Consider the following 19644-nt stretch of genomic DNA (forward strand, 5'->3'; position numbering starts at 1 on the left):
TGAATATTGCGTTGTCTCTCATTTCCAGCAGGGGCCACGGGTGGCCCAGTCGTCTAAGGCACTGCAATACACTGTGCAGAGTTGCGGTGTCCCTTGGGGACACCTGACACCTTTGATTGTGGGTTCGAAATCCGGTTCGCCCCGATTATGTTTCTAGGTTTCTCAGCACTATACCCGTGCTCGTGGGTTTCATCGAAGTGGTAAACGTCTTAGACCTGCATCACTTCGGGCTTTCCTCCCACATTAAGCTGACACGCCGCGATATAACTCGAATACTGTTAAAAACGGCGCTAAACCCAACTCACTCACTCACTCATTTCCAGCAAGTGGAGCTGACATCCTGAACTCTCTGGAGGTTGTGCAGAAAGTGATCCGCTGTCTGAAGAAATACTCCAAGAATGACAGTAGGTGGAAGGACATGTTTCGCTGTAGACAAATTCCAATGTCTGTTTATGTCATGTAAATGCTGATATTTGTGGAATATGATGCGGATAATAAGCTTTTCTGAGTAATTATTTCCATAATATTTGGAAAAGAACACGCCTGTAAGTTGGTTAACATGTCGTTGTCAGTCTCATGACTTGGTGGATCACTGTGGCCATGTGGATACGTGTACAACTTGTGATCAGAATGGCTTGAATACAGGAATCCTGTGGCAGCTGGAGCACATCCAAATTCATACATGCTGTATTCGCCATATTTACAACCCTGCTCCAATAAGCAACCCTGACCAAATTCTACACCAATCTATAGGTAATCTTTATTAGCACCCCATGCTAAGCCCGAAATTTATGTCCATATGTTCTTGTGTACATTAACGCTTAATCTGCAACTACCAATTCAACTTATTGTGTACGGTTTGTGTACGTATGTCTCCATTCTATTTTTGAATATCATGACCTGTTCGCCAAGTGATGTCACTGCATTTTTCTTGTCATCGACTTTAGTAGTATTTCCCACTCGTGAGTTCTCAAAGTCAATAACCAATATAAATGACACTTCTGAATGAGACTTCTGCATAGATCTAATTTCAAAACAGAGACAAGCAAAGCTTCACACATTTGATCGAACCAGAATTCTCTTATCAATGATTCTTTAGGTAAAAACATTTTGTGAGTATTAAGATACGGCGATGTGGCGTTCCCAGTAGTAATGGAGGCAGCATGCGACAAGAATAGTCGAGTACTAAAGATTTATTTTGCCGCTTGGTTTGATTGTGAAGGAAAAGGTTTTTCGCTTAGTCGACTATGTTGGGCATCAATTCTGTCACTTGAACAGGATTCAAAAGAAGGCCATTTTTGCAAATGGGTCCTGGGTATTTGTCCAAGTAGATTGGAGATACAATACCCTGCATGACTGAGGATGATGAAGGCATTCAGTGACCCTCCTCATCCCTGGTTCCAGATATCCAAAAGAAGGCACTCATCTTGGTTCAGATCTTGGCGGACACCAAGCTGGTGTCATCCCTAGTGATGTGTGAGACGTTGGCAGACGCCATCAGCAGCGTCATGGCAGGACACCCAGACAACATCAGTATCCAGAGAGAGGTACACTTATCACCTCAATATTCTAGGCAACAAATGCTCCCTAATCATATTAGCTTCTTTTGTTTGTTGTTGTTGACCAAGATTTGCATAAAGTCTGTTTTCATTCCACAGTCCACATTCCAGCAAGATCATGCATTGTGGCCACTGAATACCCACTTCAGTTGGCCTTCTTGACAAGCATGGCATACTGGTGAAATATGTGACCCACATGTTCTCTGTCGTGTCAGTTAACAAACTTCGTTACACATTTGATTATAATTTAGGTAAAGAAATGATAATTGTATGAAACAATATCGAAAAATTTGTGGGAAAATGATTGAGTTTCGGAGTCAATGATGCCTATTTTCAAACGACTTATTTTTGTTAAACTGAGTGCACTTTGTATTCCAAGTTGTTTGTTATCTTAATTGCACCTGATTTTGTAGTTTTTTTATTTAGTTTTCTTCCATTTCGAAAGAAATTATAAGCCAACCAACATACGATTTGGGCATCCAATGACACTCAGGAGGCAATTAAACATTTGAGAATAAATATTTTGAAGAGGCAACTAAAAAGATTGACGAGAAAAGGGAAATAAATGCTGACTCATTCACTCCCAAATTTAAAGACTTCATTGTGACAACCAACTACTTTTTGTTTTTCTTCTTGACTCAATGGAGCTTTTTCATTGAGACGATAATTGTTGCTAATCAGCATCCTGTGACGATAATTGGTGCTAATCATGATCCTGTGACGATAAATGTTGCTAACCAGCATCCTGTGACGATAATTGTTGCTAACCAGCATCTTGTGATGATAATTGTTGCTAACCAGCATCCTGTGATGATAATTGTTGCTAACCAGCATCCTGTGACGATAATTGTCGCTAACCAGCATCCTGTGATGATAATTGTTGCTAACCAGCATCCTGTGATGAAAATTATTGCTAATCATCATCCTGTGATGATAATTGTTACTAATCAGCATCCTGTGATGATAATTGTTGCTAATCAGCATCCTGTGATGATAATTGTTGCTAATCAGCATCCTGTGACGATAATTGTTGCTAACCAGCATCCTGTGATGATAATTGTTGCTAATCAGCATCCTGTGATGATAATTGTTGCTAATCAGCATCCTGTGATGATAATTGTTGCTAACCAGCATCCTGTGACGATAATTGTTGCTAACCAGCATCCTGTGATGATAATTGTTGCTAACCAGCATCCTGTGACGATAATTGTTGCTAATCAGCATCCTGTGACGATAATTGTTGCTAATCAGCATCCTGTGACGATAATTGTTGCTAATCAGCATCCTGTGACGATAATTGTCGCTAACCAGCATCCTGTGATGATAATTGTTGCTAACCAGCATCCTGTGACGATAATTGTCGCTAACCAGCATCCTGTGATGATAATTGTCGCTAACCAGCATCCTGTGATGATAATTGTTGCTAATCAGCATCCTGTGACGATAATTGTTGCTAATCAGCATCCTGTGACGATAATTGTTGCTAATCAGCATCCTGTGACGATAATTGTTACTAATCAGCATCCTGTGATGATAATTGTTGCTAATCAGCATCCTGTGACGATAATTGTTGCTAACCAGCATCCTGTGACGATAATTGTTGCTAACCAGCATCCTGTGACGATAATTGTTGCTAACCAGCATCCTGTGATGATAATTGTTACTAATCAGCATCCTGTGAAGGTAATTGGCGCTAATCATCATCCTGTGATGATAATTGTTGCTAACCAGCATCCTGTGATGATAATTGTCGCTAATCATCATCCGATCTTCCATAGGCTGTGGTTGCGATGCAGATTCTGGCCGAGAAAAGCCAGCGTATGAGTGAAGTTCTTGTCACCAGAGATTGTCATGAGGTTCTATTTCGCATTCTGGAAAACTTCGATGCCGACCAAGGTAAGTGACCGACCATACAATACTTTTGTAGGTGGGGCTAGGGCTATTAAAGGGTCGCTGCTACAAGACATGCAGTGTTGTTGTGACGTGGGAAGATCCAGGTTAGAATAGGTCTGCAGCAACCCATACTTGCTGTAACAGGCGACTTCGCTTGTTGTAAGAGGCGACTACGCTTGCTGTAACAGACGACTTCGCTTGTTGTAAGAGGCGACTATGCTTGCTGTAACATGTGACTACACTTGTGGTAAGAGGCGACTACGCTTGCTGTAACAGACGACTACGCTTGTTGTAAGAGGCGACTACGCTTGCTGTAACATGTGACTACACTTGTTGTAAGAGGCGACTTTGCTTGTTGTAAGAGGCGACTACGCTGGCTGTAACAGGTGACTACGCTTGCTGTAACAGACGACTACGCTTGTTGGCCACTAACAGGATCAGGATCAGTGGGTCATCTTCGAAAGGACTCTCTCCCATAGTCACAGTGGTGTGAGGGATATAATTCCCCATTCAATCATGTATTTCACTGCACACCGTTCCTTGGTCTAAAACTTCATGACTCCCATTGCTCCAACCAGATGACATCCATTATGGTGACACCGCAGGTTCACATGATGAACTGTTTCTCATGTATTATTTGACGTTCAGCTTTATATTTGTCAGCATGTGGTCAGGATGTAGCACACGTCAGAAACTCTTCCACACTCGCTGTAACATTGCCACTGATGTTGCTTGACTTTTTGAACACATGATTATTAATTTTTTGTTTTTAGGTAGATAATTGTATGGCTTCTTTCATTTTTTGTCAAAAAACAAAAATAATGGGATTTCTTGAAGGCATGTTTTTCAGATAGATGAGGCCCCAAGAAGTAATAATATGCATGTGATTTATTCGGGGACTTAGATGACTGGAATGCTTGTAACATTAACGTTGTCTTTACAGGTTTACATGATCTGGCAAGTGAGTGCTTGTACGTCATTGGTTGTGTGCAGAACTTCAAATCAAGGATGTTACTCTGTGCTTGCAAAAATGGATTCTTAGCTGTAAGTTTGACACTGAAATACAAACTTAAGAATGTCTCCCAATCTGAAGAATCCAAAATAATTTTGTCCGTTTGCGATCTCATTAAATTCAGATCTTATTTCTCACCACTGCTAAATAGAAATCTGAGGACATCCTATTATGGTTCACATCAGAATGAGCTTTTGCAAACTTTGACCGACCAAGGAAATGACTAGCAAGAAGTGGACATTAACCAATCAGGAAGCAGCTTTACTTTTTTCTCAAGTTTTACAGCTCCAGTTTCAAACTGGCAACGTCCATTCCAGACTATGCTTTGACAAATGTTTTGACAAAGTTCTGTATTCAAAATTTGAAAAGTGAACAAAAGAAAATTCTGGAAATGTGCAATAGATAGCGGAGATTGTATGGCAGTAGTTCCCACTTGCTATGGAAAGACTTATCCATCTGAAGTTAGAGATAGATGAGGATTTTGATGGAAGTAGTCATACATCCCGTCCATAACTGTTCACATTTTTGAGGTTGCATGATTAGAGAACACATTCTGACTGTCACTTTCCCAGTCTGGTAGGCGATGATCTGATTGGTCAAAAAAGGTCATACAGACTTGAACCTCAGATCTTTGTTGAGCAGTAGCAAGACCTAAGATCTGATTTTTATGAAATTAGGCCATTTGTAAATTGGGTTGAAACCTTGTATTTTCTATATCTATCTTGACTGATGATGTTCAACATGTAAAATATCCATTTTTATGTATCTCATTCACAATGGCGTACATGCATCCTGACATCTCAGTTTCATTAGTTTGTTATAATACTTTATCATGCTAGCAGTTTTAAATAAGTGAAGTTCTGTGTTGTGTGTTCACTGAAGGATATGTTCATCCAGTATACCATTCATCCTGTCCATGCAGGGTGTGGAATGTCTGATGGTGATCGGTGCAGACGTCAACACAGGCCAAGGTCAGGGTACACCACTGTACCATTCTGTTGATAACGGCGATGAGAAGATGGTGCGGTATCTCCTGCAGCAGGTCAGTCCATCAATCATCCTTCATCCAGTGGGGTCTGACATTAGCATTCTCCAAGGATACCATATGTACCTAGAAAACTGCGTTGCAATATGACATATGGTACGATTGGAACGCTGTATTCTATCATGGCAAGATTTGATACTAAAAACTGTGCAATATATTTCATACCATGACATGTCCTTGTTTTGTAATTTGTAATTTTACGGAATACACAAGCTTGTGATACAATATTCCAAGGGTATTCCAAATGACAGTTACGGGCTTTCCGTCAAAATCATCATCTATCTCTTGCATAAATGGGATAAATATTTCAAACAGAAGAGACTTTCCGTAGCCCAGGAGAATTGTTGCCATACAATCCTGGCCATCCATAATATACTCAACAACAAAAGTTCCTGTGACACCAATATTTTAGTGTATTTTTCAAACAAGTAAAGTTTGGTTTTCAGTATTGTAGTACATGTATGGAATCAAGTTACAAAAAAGCAACTGCAACTGCATCCCTTGCAAAAGTTGACTTTTAGGCAAGCCCCATGTATTTCATCACCCAAGAATGGGTATAACAATATGTGCGGTAACGGGATTCCATATGCATTGTTTAGCATCGTGCTGACAACAAACACTCTGAAAAACAGCAAAATTACGCAATTATTCAGCATTACGAAAATGCCACGCCTGTCCGAAAATGAGCATCTGCGAGCCATTCGTATGCTTGAAGCAGGATCGAGTCAACGTGATGTTGCAAGACAATTTAACGTCCACAGAAACACAATTTGGTGTTTATGGCAGCGTTGGTAACAGACGAATGCAGTCAGAGATCATCCTCGGAGTGGCAGGCCACGAGTAACCAATAATCGACCAATAATCGACAAGACAACTGGATTTGAAAAGCACAACTACGTAATCAATTCCAGCCAGCAACAGTGACTGCAAGAAGCATCTCTGGCCTTCGACGAAGATCTTCACAAACTGTACGTCGCCGCCTCAGATGTGCAGGGATTGTTGCCAGAAGACCCGCCAGACGTCCCATTTTGATAGGAAACCACCGTCAAGCACGTCTACAGTGGTGCAGACAGCGTCTACGGTGGACAGCCATGCAGTGAGGACAAGTTCTGTTCACTGACAGATTCGAGTGTTCCGACGTCGAGGTGAACGTTATGTCAATCATTATGTCATGGAAGAAGATCGGTTGTGGGGCGGCAGCGTTATGGTATGGGGTGGGATTACAGCAAAACAGAGGACCTGTTTGATAGTGAGGGAAATCTCAATGGACAGCTCTACCGCGACGAGATCATCGGCCCTGTTCTACCGCTGTTGCATCGTCATGGCCCAGGCATTACCTTTCAACATGACAACGCCCGGCCTCATATTGCTCAACTTGTTCTGGATTCGCTTCTACAAAACAACGTGAATGTCATCTCGTGGCCGGCTCGCTCCCCTGATCTCTCACCAATCAGCACATGTTGGATGAGATGGATCGGTACCTTCGACGTCAAACACGTCTTCCACAGACAGTCCAGGAACTTCGAAACATGCTCCAGCAGATATGGACAGATGTCCCACAGGACTTTGTGCGATGCCTGGTCCATTCCATGAGATGAAGATGGTGGACACACACGCTATTGATTTGTAAATTGACATTTTGGCATGTTCATGTTTTTTTATGAAATCACACATTTTCTGAAGTCAGTATGGCACATTAAACCATTTGAACACTTACAGGAGTCTTTTATCTGTTGCAAACCGAAATTGTTTCTGATTTGGTAAAAAACATAACTTTGCATTAAATCTTATTCAATGTCACAGGAACTTTTGTTGTTCAGTATACATTCCCGAATTTGTTCAGTTGTTCAGTTGTCACATTTTAAATCAAATAAGAATGGAAGTCACCAGTTTGAAACTAGTGCCGTAAGAGCTTGAGAAAGCTGCTCTCTGATAGGCCAATATCGACTTTAGTCATTCAAAGGTCACGAAATGTTGTTCTGAGGTGACCTGTAATGGAATGTCCTCAAATGTTTGTTTAGCGGTAGCAGGAACTAAGAACGATTTTAATGAGATTGGGATCACAATCCTTTCTGCAGTTTCTCAAACAAAAGCTTGTTTCCTCCCCAGTCCGTCACAGATGTCCAGACTTCCCTGAATCTGAGCATCACAAGGCATCAGCACAACATCACGGGGATGCTGCTGGCACACATAGGACAGGACAAGGATGGTCTGTTCCCCTTCTTGGCTCCAGATGTTTCCATTACCTGCCTTAGCCATGGAAATAACATCTTGCAAAGTGAAATGATCATGATGTTACGCTAAAAAAGTAATAGTGTTGGTTCTCAGGCATCCCCAGCATCATAGTAAAATCTGCTGCACTTTTTATATTTTATTTCATTTTTTTTTTTTTTAAATCTTTAAATATTCTGCGTATCAAACGCATGACCCTGGCAGTGAAATGCTACAATACTTAAGAACAACATAATTTTGCCGATATTATTGTGAACAAAATTTGGTTACATACTAGCTTGAACATCCAAACAAAAAACCCACACCGCCCGCACTATATTTTCAAAAGCCAGAGAACAATTCTTTTATTTTTTAAGCCGTAAATTTCACATGTTTTTCAGGGTAAATGTAAGTATTGCCACAAGATGCCCTCAGAGCTTTCGACCCCTCAAATTTGCAAGATGTGGGAGTTATGAATCAGCCATTGTCGAGGTTTTGTGAGATAATATTTTCGGCAATTACAAACACCTTAAATGGATAGCTCTGTATAATGACCTCCAACATGCTGTAATGCAGGTCAGAAAGTCATGTTTGTAATGTTTTCACTGCTGATGAATAACAGTTGACAGGAAACTATCCTGGCCCACTGCACAACTGATATATTCAGGGCAGGGATCTCGCGACATTCAGAATAGTCTTGCCACACTTCATTCCATTCCGACAGAGGGCATCTCAAAACGAGATACACATAAAGTGGAGATACACAATAAATGTGAGAGCAAATAGGATTGATACTGTTGTTTCTTTGTGTGACATCACTTTTATCACTGAAGCTTAAGTCTTATTTATAATGTGTGAAACTGACCGATTAGTCCAGCACCATGACCGTGGAATATATTTATTTTATGAAAAAGAAAATCTAGAAACGCATACTAAAGCAAGTCTAGCCAGCTCAAGCTAGCTCTGAAATCTGAATATTTTTAGAGTCAAGAAGGATATTGTGTAATATAAGATTTCAGAGACTAAATGTTAGTCTACTGACTGATATGTGAAGGAATAGTCACAATTTAGGCCAATGTCGTAGTGCCGCAACCTCGGACCACCTTCCAGCTCTAGCACCCATAATATTTCTTATGGTTCTTATGGTTGTCTCACAGCTTAAAACCCGTTCTTCAATTTGCAAAATCAATATCAATGAGCCTTGCTCATCTTTAGCTGATAGCTTTCTTTACTGAGTTAATTCCCTTTAATGACTGTGTTCTGTCAGTCTGTTGTCAGGCACACTTAATGTGTTCCCTTTCCAGTTGTCCACACTGGATTTTCGGTGGTAGGATAGCCTAGTGGTAAAGTGTTTGCTTGTACACCGAAGGTTTAACTCACGTCAGTGTGGATCGTTGCTCAACATTTACAGTGTGCAAGCCCATTCCCAGTGTCCTCTGAGTTTATATTGCTGGAGACCCGTGAAGATCAGGGGTAGAATAGGTCTACAGGAATCCATGCTTGCTGTAAAAAGCACTCTATGCTTGTCGTAAGAGGCATCTAACGGGATCGAGCGGTCAGGTTTGCTGACTTGGTTGATGCATGTCATTGTATCCCAATTGCGTGGATCGATGCTCATTATGTCAATCACTGGATTGTTTGGTCCAGATTTAATTATTTACAGACCGCCGTCATCTAGCTGGAATATTGCTGAGTGCAGTGTTAAACAACAAACAAACAAACAAGTATATTGCTGGATTATTGCTAAGAGGACTGTAAAACCTCTCACTCACTCACTTCAACATTGAATTTTGTTCAAATGGGGTACTGCAAGGTTGCTTGGCAACACTGACAACTGACTTCATACTTCATACCATATTTTGGGGCGGTCGGGTAGCTGAGTGGTTAAAGCGTTCGCTCGTCACGCCGAAGACCGGGGTTCGAGTCCCGACATGGGTACAATGTGTGAAGCCCATTTCTGGTGTCCCCCGCCATGATATTGCTGGAATATTGCTAAAAGCGGCGTAAAACCATACTCACTCACTCACTCACTCATACCATATTTTGAAAAAGCTGTTTACAAAAGCAGGCAAACATTTAGAGATTGTGCAGTTGTGACACCAGCATGGTTTAAGTGAATTGTCTAGTGATATCTACTGTACTTGTAATAGGTGAATCCTCTGTGTTTTCAGCTGGCACTGTGTTATGGAATGGTTATGGCCTTGGTGACCTCCGACCTGAATGGTTCCTGCCATCACTAGCCAGAGCCAAAGAACGTTCTCTCCCATCAGGTAGGCTTCAGTACTTTGTCAGCTGGTACACCAGATGCACTTCATGACGTAAAAGGTGACTCTGCTTGTCGTAAAAGGCGACTAACGGGATCGGGTGGTCAGACTCGCTGACTTGGTTGATGCATGTCACCGATCCTAATTGCGTGGATTGATGCTCATGATATTAATCACTGGATTGTCTGGTCCAGACTCGATTATTTACACACCGCCGTCATATAGCTGGAATATTGCTGAGTGCGGCGTTAAACAACAAACAAACAAACAAAAAGAAAAAGATGCACTTCATTCCAGGGGGCGGCCAGGTAGCCTAGTGGTTAAAGCGTTCGCTCGTCACGCCGAAGACCCCGGTTCGATTCCTGACATGGGTATAATGTGTGAAGCCCTTTTCTGGTGTCCCGTGCCGTGATATTGATGGAATATTGCTAAAAGCGGCGTAAAACCATATTCACTCACACTCTTCACTAGAGATGCGTCAATGACCATCTCCTCTTTTCCATTCTGTTATGATAAGGCCTTTTGTTTATTTTTAGTTGGTTTACCAAACAATGTGCCTAAATTTTAATGTAGGTGGTCGAAGTTTGTGTAAAAATAACTTTCAACTTTCAGATTAGTACTGCTACAGTGATCGCTCGCTATAACGCTACCAATGGGGTCCAAATAATTGGTGGGCGTTATAGACGATGAGCCGTTTAACCGAGGCCGAGGCGCGCGCTCGGAAAATCTCAAATCATCAATATGTGTTTATCTCACGTCACATCAAAATAGTATATATTTTTATGGACCTAGATCTACCTGTAATATCATTCATTTATTAAATCTGTCACATTTCAAAATGTCTGAAATACGTATTCCATTTCAATTTATCATTTTTAATCGACAAATTAAAAAATTATTCACTATTTCCCGCGATGTTATTGAAAATAAAATTCTCGGACACACATTTCGACAACGGGTCCACATCAAAGAGCAAAATAAAGACGTTTTAAACAAATCTTTAAATATATTATACAAAGTGATAAATAAAATCAACAAAAATATATCTAAAAGTAATCAAACTTACATCTAAGTTATTATTTCCATCGTTTCGTGCGATCGCGTGTAATGTAAGTCAAATGACATCTCGGCTTTCGTCGCCTTGAATTCTCGGCTCGGACACAATGTTTAATGCAAATATATATGCATGAAAAATCTTTGTCACAGCTCGTAACCTAGTACGATACATTCGCGAAGTTCCATATTTTTAATATATATCGTGATTTCCTGCTTAAAACGTTCAGATTAACACGACTTAACAAAATCTTTCGCCAACTTCTGAAATTTATTAAACACGAGCTTGGTATCACAGCTATAATTTGATTGGCTGCCTGAGGTCACGTGCTCAAAATTGACCAATCACGAAACTTGTAGTAGATTTCGGCAAGAAAGCGTCATTAGAAACAAATTTTAATCCAATGAAATCGCTTGTTATAACTACGGAAAAAAACAGGCGATGTTACGAAAGCGCGATTACGAAATGAATGACCGCCGTGTTGTGACAGCAACTACATGTGTGTGTGACAGTGTCGCCTCAAATTGGATTGCCCACTAATTAAGAATATAAACTTCGCTTGTGGTTCTCTTTTATTGCATGCATGCGCTTCTAAGATCAAAGGTCGATAGTGTGAAAAGTTAACTAGTTGAACAATCGTATTTCCGGGACTTGCCGCGGATGTTTTCAAACAGATTATTAGAACTCCATTCAGCGATAAACGGTTGATTATGCAATGAGAAGCGTTATGTGCAAATGAACAACGAACAACAATACAATTATGTCTGTGTAAAACTATCAGTAATAAAAGTGTACATAAATTTTGGGAGCCATGCGTTACCGCGCGTAGTAACCGAAGTAGCGCTTTATCGAAGAGCGCAATAGCGAGCGATCACTGTACTTATGAATTGGAAACAAACTTGCAGAAGAATGATTGCAAAACAATACCGAAACATTATTGATTGTTAAAGATTTTTATATGTATTATTCAGATTCTTACGAACAGCGGTGATATAATATCATATCTTTTTTTATTTTCTTAATTGTAAAACAGAGTTGGACAAAACTATAATTGTATACCCCTGACACTTTTGCGACCATAGATGTTTGGAGCAGCGTCAAGAATAGCAATCCAATCACATTTCACTGCTCTTCCATGATTTAAACATGTGGTGAGATCACCAGACCTCAACTCATCTTGTTGAGTAAAGTCTCACATAAAACTTGGAACGATAGACAGCATCTTTTTCAGGTTAAAGTTAATTTTAAACATTTATAGGACTGTTTCACTTTCCAGGGCTCATTCGTAGCAGGTTGTCCTTTTGAATGTACGTCTGTGTGGAATTCATGTTCAGAAAAGTCATTTTTTTTGGTTGTTGTTTTCAAGATCATGAACAATGCAATATTAGTAAAGAAAGATTGAGATTGTGATGTCAGTTCTGAAAGTCTCGTACCGTGACATGTAAAGGGATGTCTGCTGATCTTTGTGTTGTGGTAGTGAGCACTAAGATCTGATTTTGATGAGATTGAGGTTTTCTCCAATTAATAATATGCAGCATCTTGCAGACTTGTCTTGCATCAAAACACGTGACTGTGTCTTTGCGGGCAGATCACTATTAACGAGACTGATTTATGAGTGATTTCAGCTATCCTTCGCAAATTAGGTGTATCGGTAACAGGTCTAAATGGCACTGATTGAATTGGTTCCCATCATTAATGTCAGATAAAGCCTATAGTTGTATTAATGAGTGTCAAATTAACAGGACTTGACAGTATGTGCAAATGTGTTTGTACGGTAGTATCTATAATTGTTGCTGTTGTTGGTAATATGACTATACAGATGCTCCATGTGCCACATTTTTATGCTTTTTTGAACTTGCGAACAGCCATCTGTCGGAGATGCCATGACTGTTTGTTGATCTCAATACATTCGTCATGCTGTCAACTGTCAATAGTTTGACTGTAGCCCTGGCAAAATATATTTAGGTACATGTATAAAACATAGTCAGAGAGAAATGCAAACATTAGTGACTTGTTGTGTAACCGTGGAGTTTTAGATAACTTTTGTCAGTAAACAATTATATCACATACATCATGTGACACATCTAACCAAGGGTCCGGGTTAGTCACGCGGGTCATACTCAGGACCTACCCGACCCGAGTACCCGAGTTACCGTCCCAGCCCTATGTTGTACCCTTGCCACAGACACATCATCAACCCCGTACACGGATCACTATCTTCCCGAGGTAAGGGAGTTAACTGACTGTCCAGTTCCACCCTCTGATACGCTTGTGACAAGGTGTATGTATGCAAGCTCGTACATGGATCACCATCTTCCCGAGGTAAGGGAGTTAACTGACTGTCCATTTCCACCCTCTGATACGCTTGTGACAAGGTGTATGTATGCAACCCCGTACACGGATCACTATCTTCCCGAGGTAAGGGAGTTAACTGACTGTCCAGTTCCACCCTCTGATACGCTTGTGACAAGGTGTACATATGCAACCCCGTACACGGATCACCATCTTCCCAAGGTAAGGGAGTTAACTGACTATAAAAGTCCAGTTCCACCCTCTGATACGCTTGTGACAAGGTGTATATATGCAACCCCGTACACGGATCACTATCTTCCCAAGGTAAGGGAGCTAACTGACTGTAAAAGTCCAGTTCCACCCTTTGATACGCTTGTGACAAGGTGTATATACGCAAGCCTGTACACGGATCACCATCTTCCCGAGGTAAGGGAGTTAACTGACTATAAAAGTCCAGTTCCACCCTCTGATACGCTTGTGACAAGGTATATGTATGCAAGCCCGTACACGGATCACCATCTTCCCGAGGTGAGGGAGCTAACTGACTGTAAAAGTCCAGTTCCACCCTCTGATACGCTTGTGACAAGGTGTATGTGTGCAAGCCTGTACATGGATCACCATCTTCCCGAGGTAAGGGAGTTAACTGACTGTCCAGTTCTACCCTCTGATACGCTTGTGACAAGGTGTATGTGTGCAAGCCTGTACATGGATCACCATCTTCCCGAGGTAAGGGAGCTAACTGACTGTAAAAGTCCAGTTCCACCCTCTGATACGCTTGTGACAAGGTGTATATATGCAAGCTTTTAACCAGACTGTTTAGAATTTAAACTGTCTTCTTAAACTTAGCACAGTTGGCAGTAGAAAAGAGGTTTGGAAATTTGGTAATTAAGTTCTGCATGGTGAGATATGTACAGATAATGAAAGAAGCTGTTATTGATCTGATAATACAGGTGAAAACTTCACAACAACCTGGTACATGATTAGCTACTTGAGGAACATTGTATTTCATAATGAAAGGAAAACAATCTTTTTGTATTATAAAGACCAACATGAAACTAACAATTACTTTTGGACAAAGCACTAGAACAACACAGTAGAGATTTCTATCAAATTTACTCTGTCATAAGTTGGAAAAGATGAACAAATATATTGAAAAAGTTAAAGGTTTTATGATCCGATCATAAGTGAAACAAGAGCCCAAGTTAAAAATAAAAGTTGGACGATATGTCCACATTATCAAAGCTCTTAGATATTGTGATTATTGTCAAGCTAGAAGTGTTAACGTTCTTGAAGATGAGTATCATTTTCTATTAATATGTCCCAAATATAAAGATATCAGGGTAAAATATATACAAAAATACTATAGGGAAAGGCCATCTGAATTAAAACTAGTTAGCCTGCTACAAACAAGTTGTAAAACACAACTGTTATACATTTCTAAATATATTAAATCCTGCTTTCAGTAAATATGAAATTGTGTCCTACCTCCATTGTCAATATATATTTTTGTTGTATCTGTTAGACGAGGGGCTGAAGCCCAAGCCTTTTTCATGAATAAATATCTGTTCTGTTCTGTTCTGTTCTGTAAATATACAATTACAACCTTGAACCAGTAACAACATTGAAGGCCATCACAAGAAGATTAATTCCCTGACCACCTGTCATCCAAACATGTTATTTGTGAACCATGTGAAAGTCCAACTTATCAAGAATAAACAGTCAATCACAGAGTCAATCAGTCAATCACAGAGTCAATCAGTCAATCACAGAGTCAATCAGTCAATTACAGAGTCAATCAGTCAGTCACAGAATCACAGTCAATCACAGAGTCAATCAGTCAATCACAGAGTCAATCAGTCAATCACAGAGTCAATCAGTCAATCACAGAGTCTATCAGTCAGTCACAGAATCACAGTCAATCACAGAGTCAATCAGTCAATCACAGAGTCAATCAGTCAATCACAGAGTCAATCAGTCAATCACAGAGTCAATCAGTCAGTCAATCAGTCAATCACAGAGTCAATCAGTCAATCACAGAGTCAATCAGTCAATCACAGAGTCAATCACAGTGGTGAAACTGTATCAGCATTGAGGTAACCGTCGTGAACCTGCGAAGACTGCAAAGACAGTATGTGGCAGTGGATCAGTATCCAATAGTATAACAAACTTAAAACATAAAGTAAAAAAGTAATGTCTTTGAATTATCATTGTAATATTGTCACGCCAAATCCTAATGTCTTTAATTATCATTGTAATATTGTCACACCAAATCCTAATGTCTTTAATTATCATTGTAATATTGTCACACCAAATCCTAATGTCTATAATTATCATTGTAATATTGTCACACCAAATCCTAATGTCTTTCATTATCATTGTAATGTTGTCACACCAAATCCCAATGTCTTTAATTATCATTGTAATATTGTCACACCAAATCCTAATGTCTTTAATTATCATTGTAATGTTGTCACACCAAATCCTAATATCTTTAATTATCATTGTAATGTTGTCACACCAAATCCTAATGTCTTTAATTATCATTGTAATGTTGTCATACCAAATCCTTATTTAAACTGCTTGATGGGATTATCAATGTTGAGGTTTTATTGAGTGATTAAATGCTACCGAACTTATGCCACAATATGCAATACCATGTATCATGACTTTTACATTTAAGTGTTGAAATTGATATTTATTAAATCAAAGTTTGGTTACATTTAATTAAAAGGTATCACACAAAATAGTCATGGCATAAGTCAGATCAGTAGAAATAGTATGTCTTGATTCAGATCAGTAGAAATATGATGTCATGATTCAGATCTGTAGAAATATATCAGGTGTCAGATCAGTAGTAATAGGCTGTCATGATTCACAATAGTAGAAATATATATGGCATGATTCAGACAGTAGAAATATGTGAAGTCAGATCAAAAGAAATATGTCAGTTATGAAATAATTCCATGTTTGTTTTAAAAACCGTCAAATCATGCTGTGACATAACACCACAGAAGATACCAACTCAGTGTCTCACATATAAACATAATGGTTAGGTGACAAACACAATGGTATTTAATATGGCTATGAATAGAAATACCCCAAAGAAGATGTTATCCAACCTTTGAGTGTCCAAGTTTTGGAATCTGCCTTTCACCTTGGACATCACTGTAGAGTTATCCCTCTCTGTCTCAGCTGCCACAGTTGAAAATCAAGGCAATAGGTGTTAAACTGCAAATACCACAAATCTGCTAGTTAGGCCACAAATACAACAGTGTTGAAGATGGCCACCAATAGGAACACCCCAAAGAAGATGTTATCCAACTTTTGAGTGTCCAAGTTGTGGAATCTGCCTTTCACCTTGGACATCACTGTGGAGTTATCCCCCTCTGTCTCGACTGCTACAGTTGAAACTCTCTTGTGATCTCCCTGGAGTTGGTTGTTCCTGATCCTGAGGGTTGTTGTGACTGCCAAGAGCGCCAGGAAGCTTTGAAGGAGGATACAGATGAGATAGATCATGATCTTTGGAACTCGGGTGGATGTCCTTGGCATGATGTCATAGACAAAGTTGAGGAACACAGCATGGGACACAAAGATGGAAACCAGAAAGGATATTTTCTCTCCCGAATCGGCAGGAAGGATGAAGACAAAAGCATTCATGATGGAGGTCAAGGCCATTGGAATAATGATGCTTAACACATAGAAAAGACTTTGTCTCTTCAGGGTCAAGGTCACTGTTTGAATCTCATAAACATCCATTAATATATGATCAGTTGTCACATTCTTCAAAACCCATTCAGACTCCTTCATCAGAGTTGCTTTATATGCCACGTTTGGTGTTATTCTTGTAGATAAATTCACAAATATTTGTTCAGCAAAAATATTCAGTTGACAACTTTGTTCATCGAAAGGAAAATCAAAGGCATCAGTTACACATATTATTCTGAACTTGTCCCTAATGACTAGGATCATAGTCCCATCATGTGTCAGATAAACAGATGATGTTGGGTGGAGAGATAAACCAGTATTACCCTCAGCATTTAGAAGAGATATATCTGGTCTCCATATTGGATTTGGGTCTGTAGAAATCATATCAACATCATGTAAAGATTTGTCCCAAGCAAGACTAGGATCAGTCCATGATAAGGTAAAGGTTCCAGTGAATGTAAGAATTTGATTAATTGAATCAAGGCTCAGAATGGCTCCTGGTGTGAAGAAGATTGTAACATTAATTGAAGAATGTCCATCCAAAAATGGTGGCATCTTGGCCTTGGTGTAGTTGATAGAGTTGTGTATGTCTACCCAGGATTCCCTCATCTGTGAGCATGCAGCTAGTTTGGCAAGGAGTATCCAGGTAAGGTAGAAATGCATAAGTGAGTCAGTTCTTGTCAAGGAATATCCAAGAAACGTAAAAATAGAGAACTGTGTCAGTTCTTGTCAAGGAATATCCAAGAAACGTAGAAATACGGAACTGTGTCAGTTCTTGTCAAGGAATATCCAAGAAACGAAGAAATAGGGAATTGTGTCAGTTCTTGTAAAGGAATATCCAAGAAATGTAGAAATACGGAACTGTGTCAGTTCTTGTAAAGGAATATCCAAGAAACGTAGAAATACGGAACTGTATCAGTTCTTGTCAAGGAATATCCAAGAAACGTAGAAATACGGAACTGTATCAGTTCTTGTCAAGGAATATCCAAGAAACGTAGAAATACGGAACTGTGTCAGTTCTTGTCAAGGAATATCCAAGAAACGAAGAAATATGGAACTGTGTCAGTTCTTGTCAAGGAATATCCAAGAAATGTAGAAATACGGAACTGTGTCAGTTCTTGTCAAGGAATATCCAAGAAATGTAGAAATACGGAACTGTCAGTTCTTGTCAAGGAGCATCCAAGAAACGTAGAAATAGGGAACTGTGACAGTTCCTGTCAAGGAGCATCCAAGAAATGTAGAAATAGGGAACTGCGTCAGTTCCTGTCCAAGACGTGCTGAGTGATCACCTTTACGGGAGGCAGTATGGTGTTGAGGAAGAACGTGTGTCCACTAGGTGGAATGGCAATCGATAAGCTATAGGCAAACATCAGCTGCAGGTGACTTCACGACTTTGATATGACTGGTTATTATGACACTTAGTAACTGGATCTAGACAAACACACACACCTCGCAGTTAAGATCAATAACCTGGCCATTTACTGAATGTGTTGTCAGTACATCATTGTTGACACCATTGAGCAGACAGATGTCTGGTACCAAGATTGTCTCAAGACCATCATATAGCATCTTGTTCCGGTCTGTGTTCGGCTGTAGTCTGTCCATTCAATGTCCAAGAGTCCATTTAGTGTTAGAAGCTAATTAACTGGATCAAGATCCAATATAGAAACAGGTGTGAATATGAAACTCACACTTACTGTTGAATGTCCATCAGGGAAAGGTGGTGCTTTTGCTTGAGTGGAGTTGAATGTGCGTTGCATATTGATCCATGCTTTTCTTAGATGTTTGCATGCCGCTAGGTTTGAGAGAAATATCAAGGAAATGTGAAGGTTCATTTTCAAAACAATGTTAAAACTGTTATGCGAGTTGTCAACTGCTGGTGTCGATCTTTATGTGAGGTAAATTTATAGTTGGTAGCTCACCTAGACCATCAACCCAATGACAAGGCCCGTTTGTGGTGTCATTTCCCCTCAGTATTAACAATGATAATCTCTTCACACATAGGATGTTTGCTATCCACAGAGTATCCACAAAACTTTATTAGATATTTGCTGTGGCTGTAGTAAAAGTAATATTGAAAACGTTGAACTTGTTTTTTAATGCAGGTGCAAAGACATGAAGTTCAAGTTATCTCCCTTTTTGTTCCATATGTCGTGAGTGGCATCATTGTAATTTGAGATGTTGGTTCTTTAATGCATTGCCTCAATTCCTTTCTTTGGATCTTTTGCCACTGTTTCTGGAAGGTATCTGTGTCCATGTGGTCTGAGGCCGAGCAGTTGGCTGTGTACGGCTATCCCAGTTCCAGGATATATCCCACTTATGATCCTTAGTCTGTCATCATCATTTTCGATGGCCTTTCCTCCCCATGTAAAGGCAGTGAGCTATGATGAAAGGAAAATACTTTTCAATGCAGTGATAATCCCAACTTACTCACCCACTCACTCACTCTACCAGCTCATCCACTCACCCACCCACTCAACCCACTCACTCACTCCACCATTCCACTATTTTCACTGCTATTTACCCTTTTTTGCCCCTTTTGCGTCCAATGGAATCGACCCGTGAAGATTCCGGGTCTTCTGCAACCCATGCTTGTTGTAAAAGGTGAC

The 19644-nt window shown here is 39.9% G+C and overlaps 1 protein-coding gene across 1 annotated transcript in view; it reads left to right on the forward strand.

The window, feature by feature from the left end:
• The window catches only part of LOC139445203 (leucine-rich repeat serine/threonine-protein kinase 2-like), a 137775-nt gene that overhangs the window by 27023 nt on the left and 91108 nt on the right, over window positions 1-19644 (forward strand). Inside the window, exons 15-21 of the mRNA XM_071226334.1 lie at window positions 324-404; window positions 1405-1547; window positions 3338-3455; window positions 4396-4496; window positions 5387-5506; window positions 7619-7718; window positions 9892-9990. Of these exons, the coding sequence (XP_071082435.1) occupies window positions 324-404; window positions 1405-1547; window positions 3338-3455; window positions 4396-4496; window positions 5387-5506; window positions 7619-7718; window positions 9892-9990 (762 nt within the window). The remainder of the gene's footprint in view (window positions 1-323; window positions 405-1404; window positions 1548-3337; window positions 3456-4395; window positions 4497-5386; window positions 5507-7618; window positions 7719-9891; window positions 9991-19644) is intronic.

This window comes from Haliotis cracherodii, unplaced genomic scaffold (assembly GCF_022045235.1).
Source record: "Haliotis cracherodii isolate W230 unplaced genomic scaffold, xgHalCrac1.p SCAF_6, whole genome shotgun sequence".
NCBI classification, from domain to species: Eukaryota; Metazoa; Mollusca; class Gastropoda; order Lepetellida; family Haliotidae; genus Haliotis; species Haliotis cracherodii.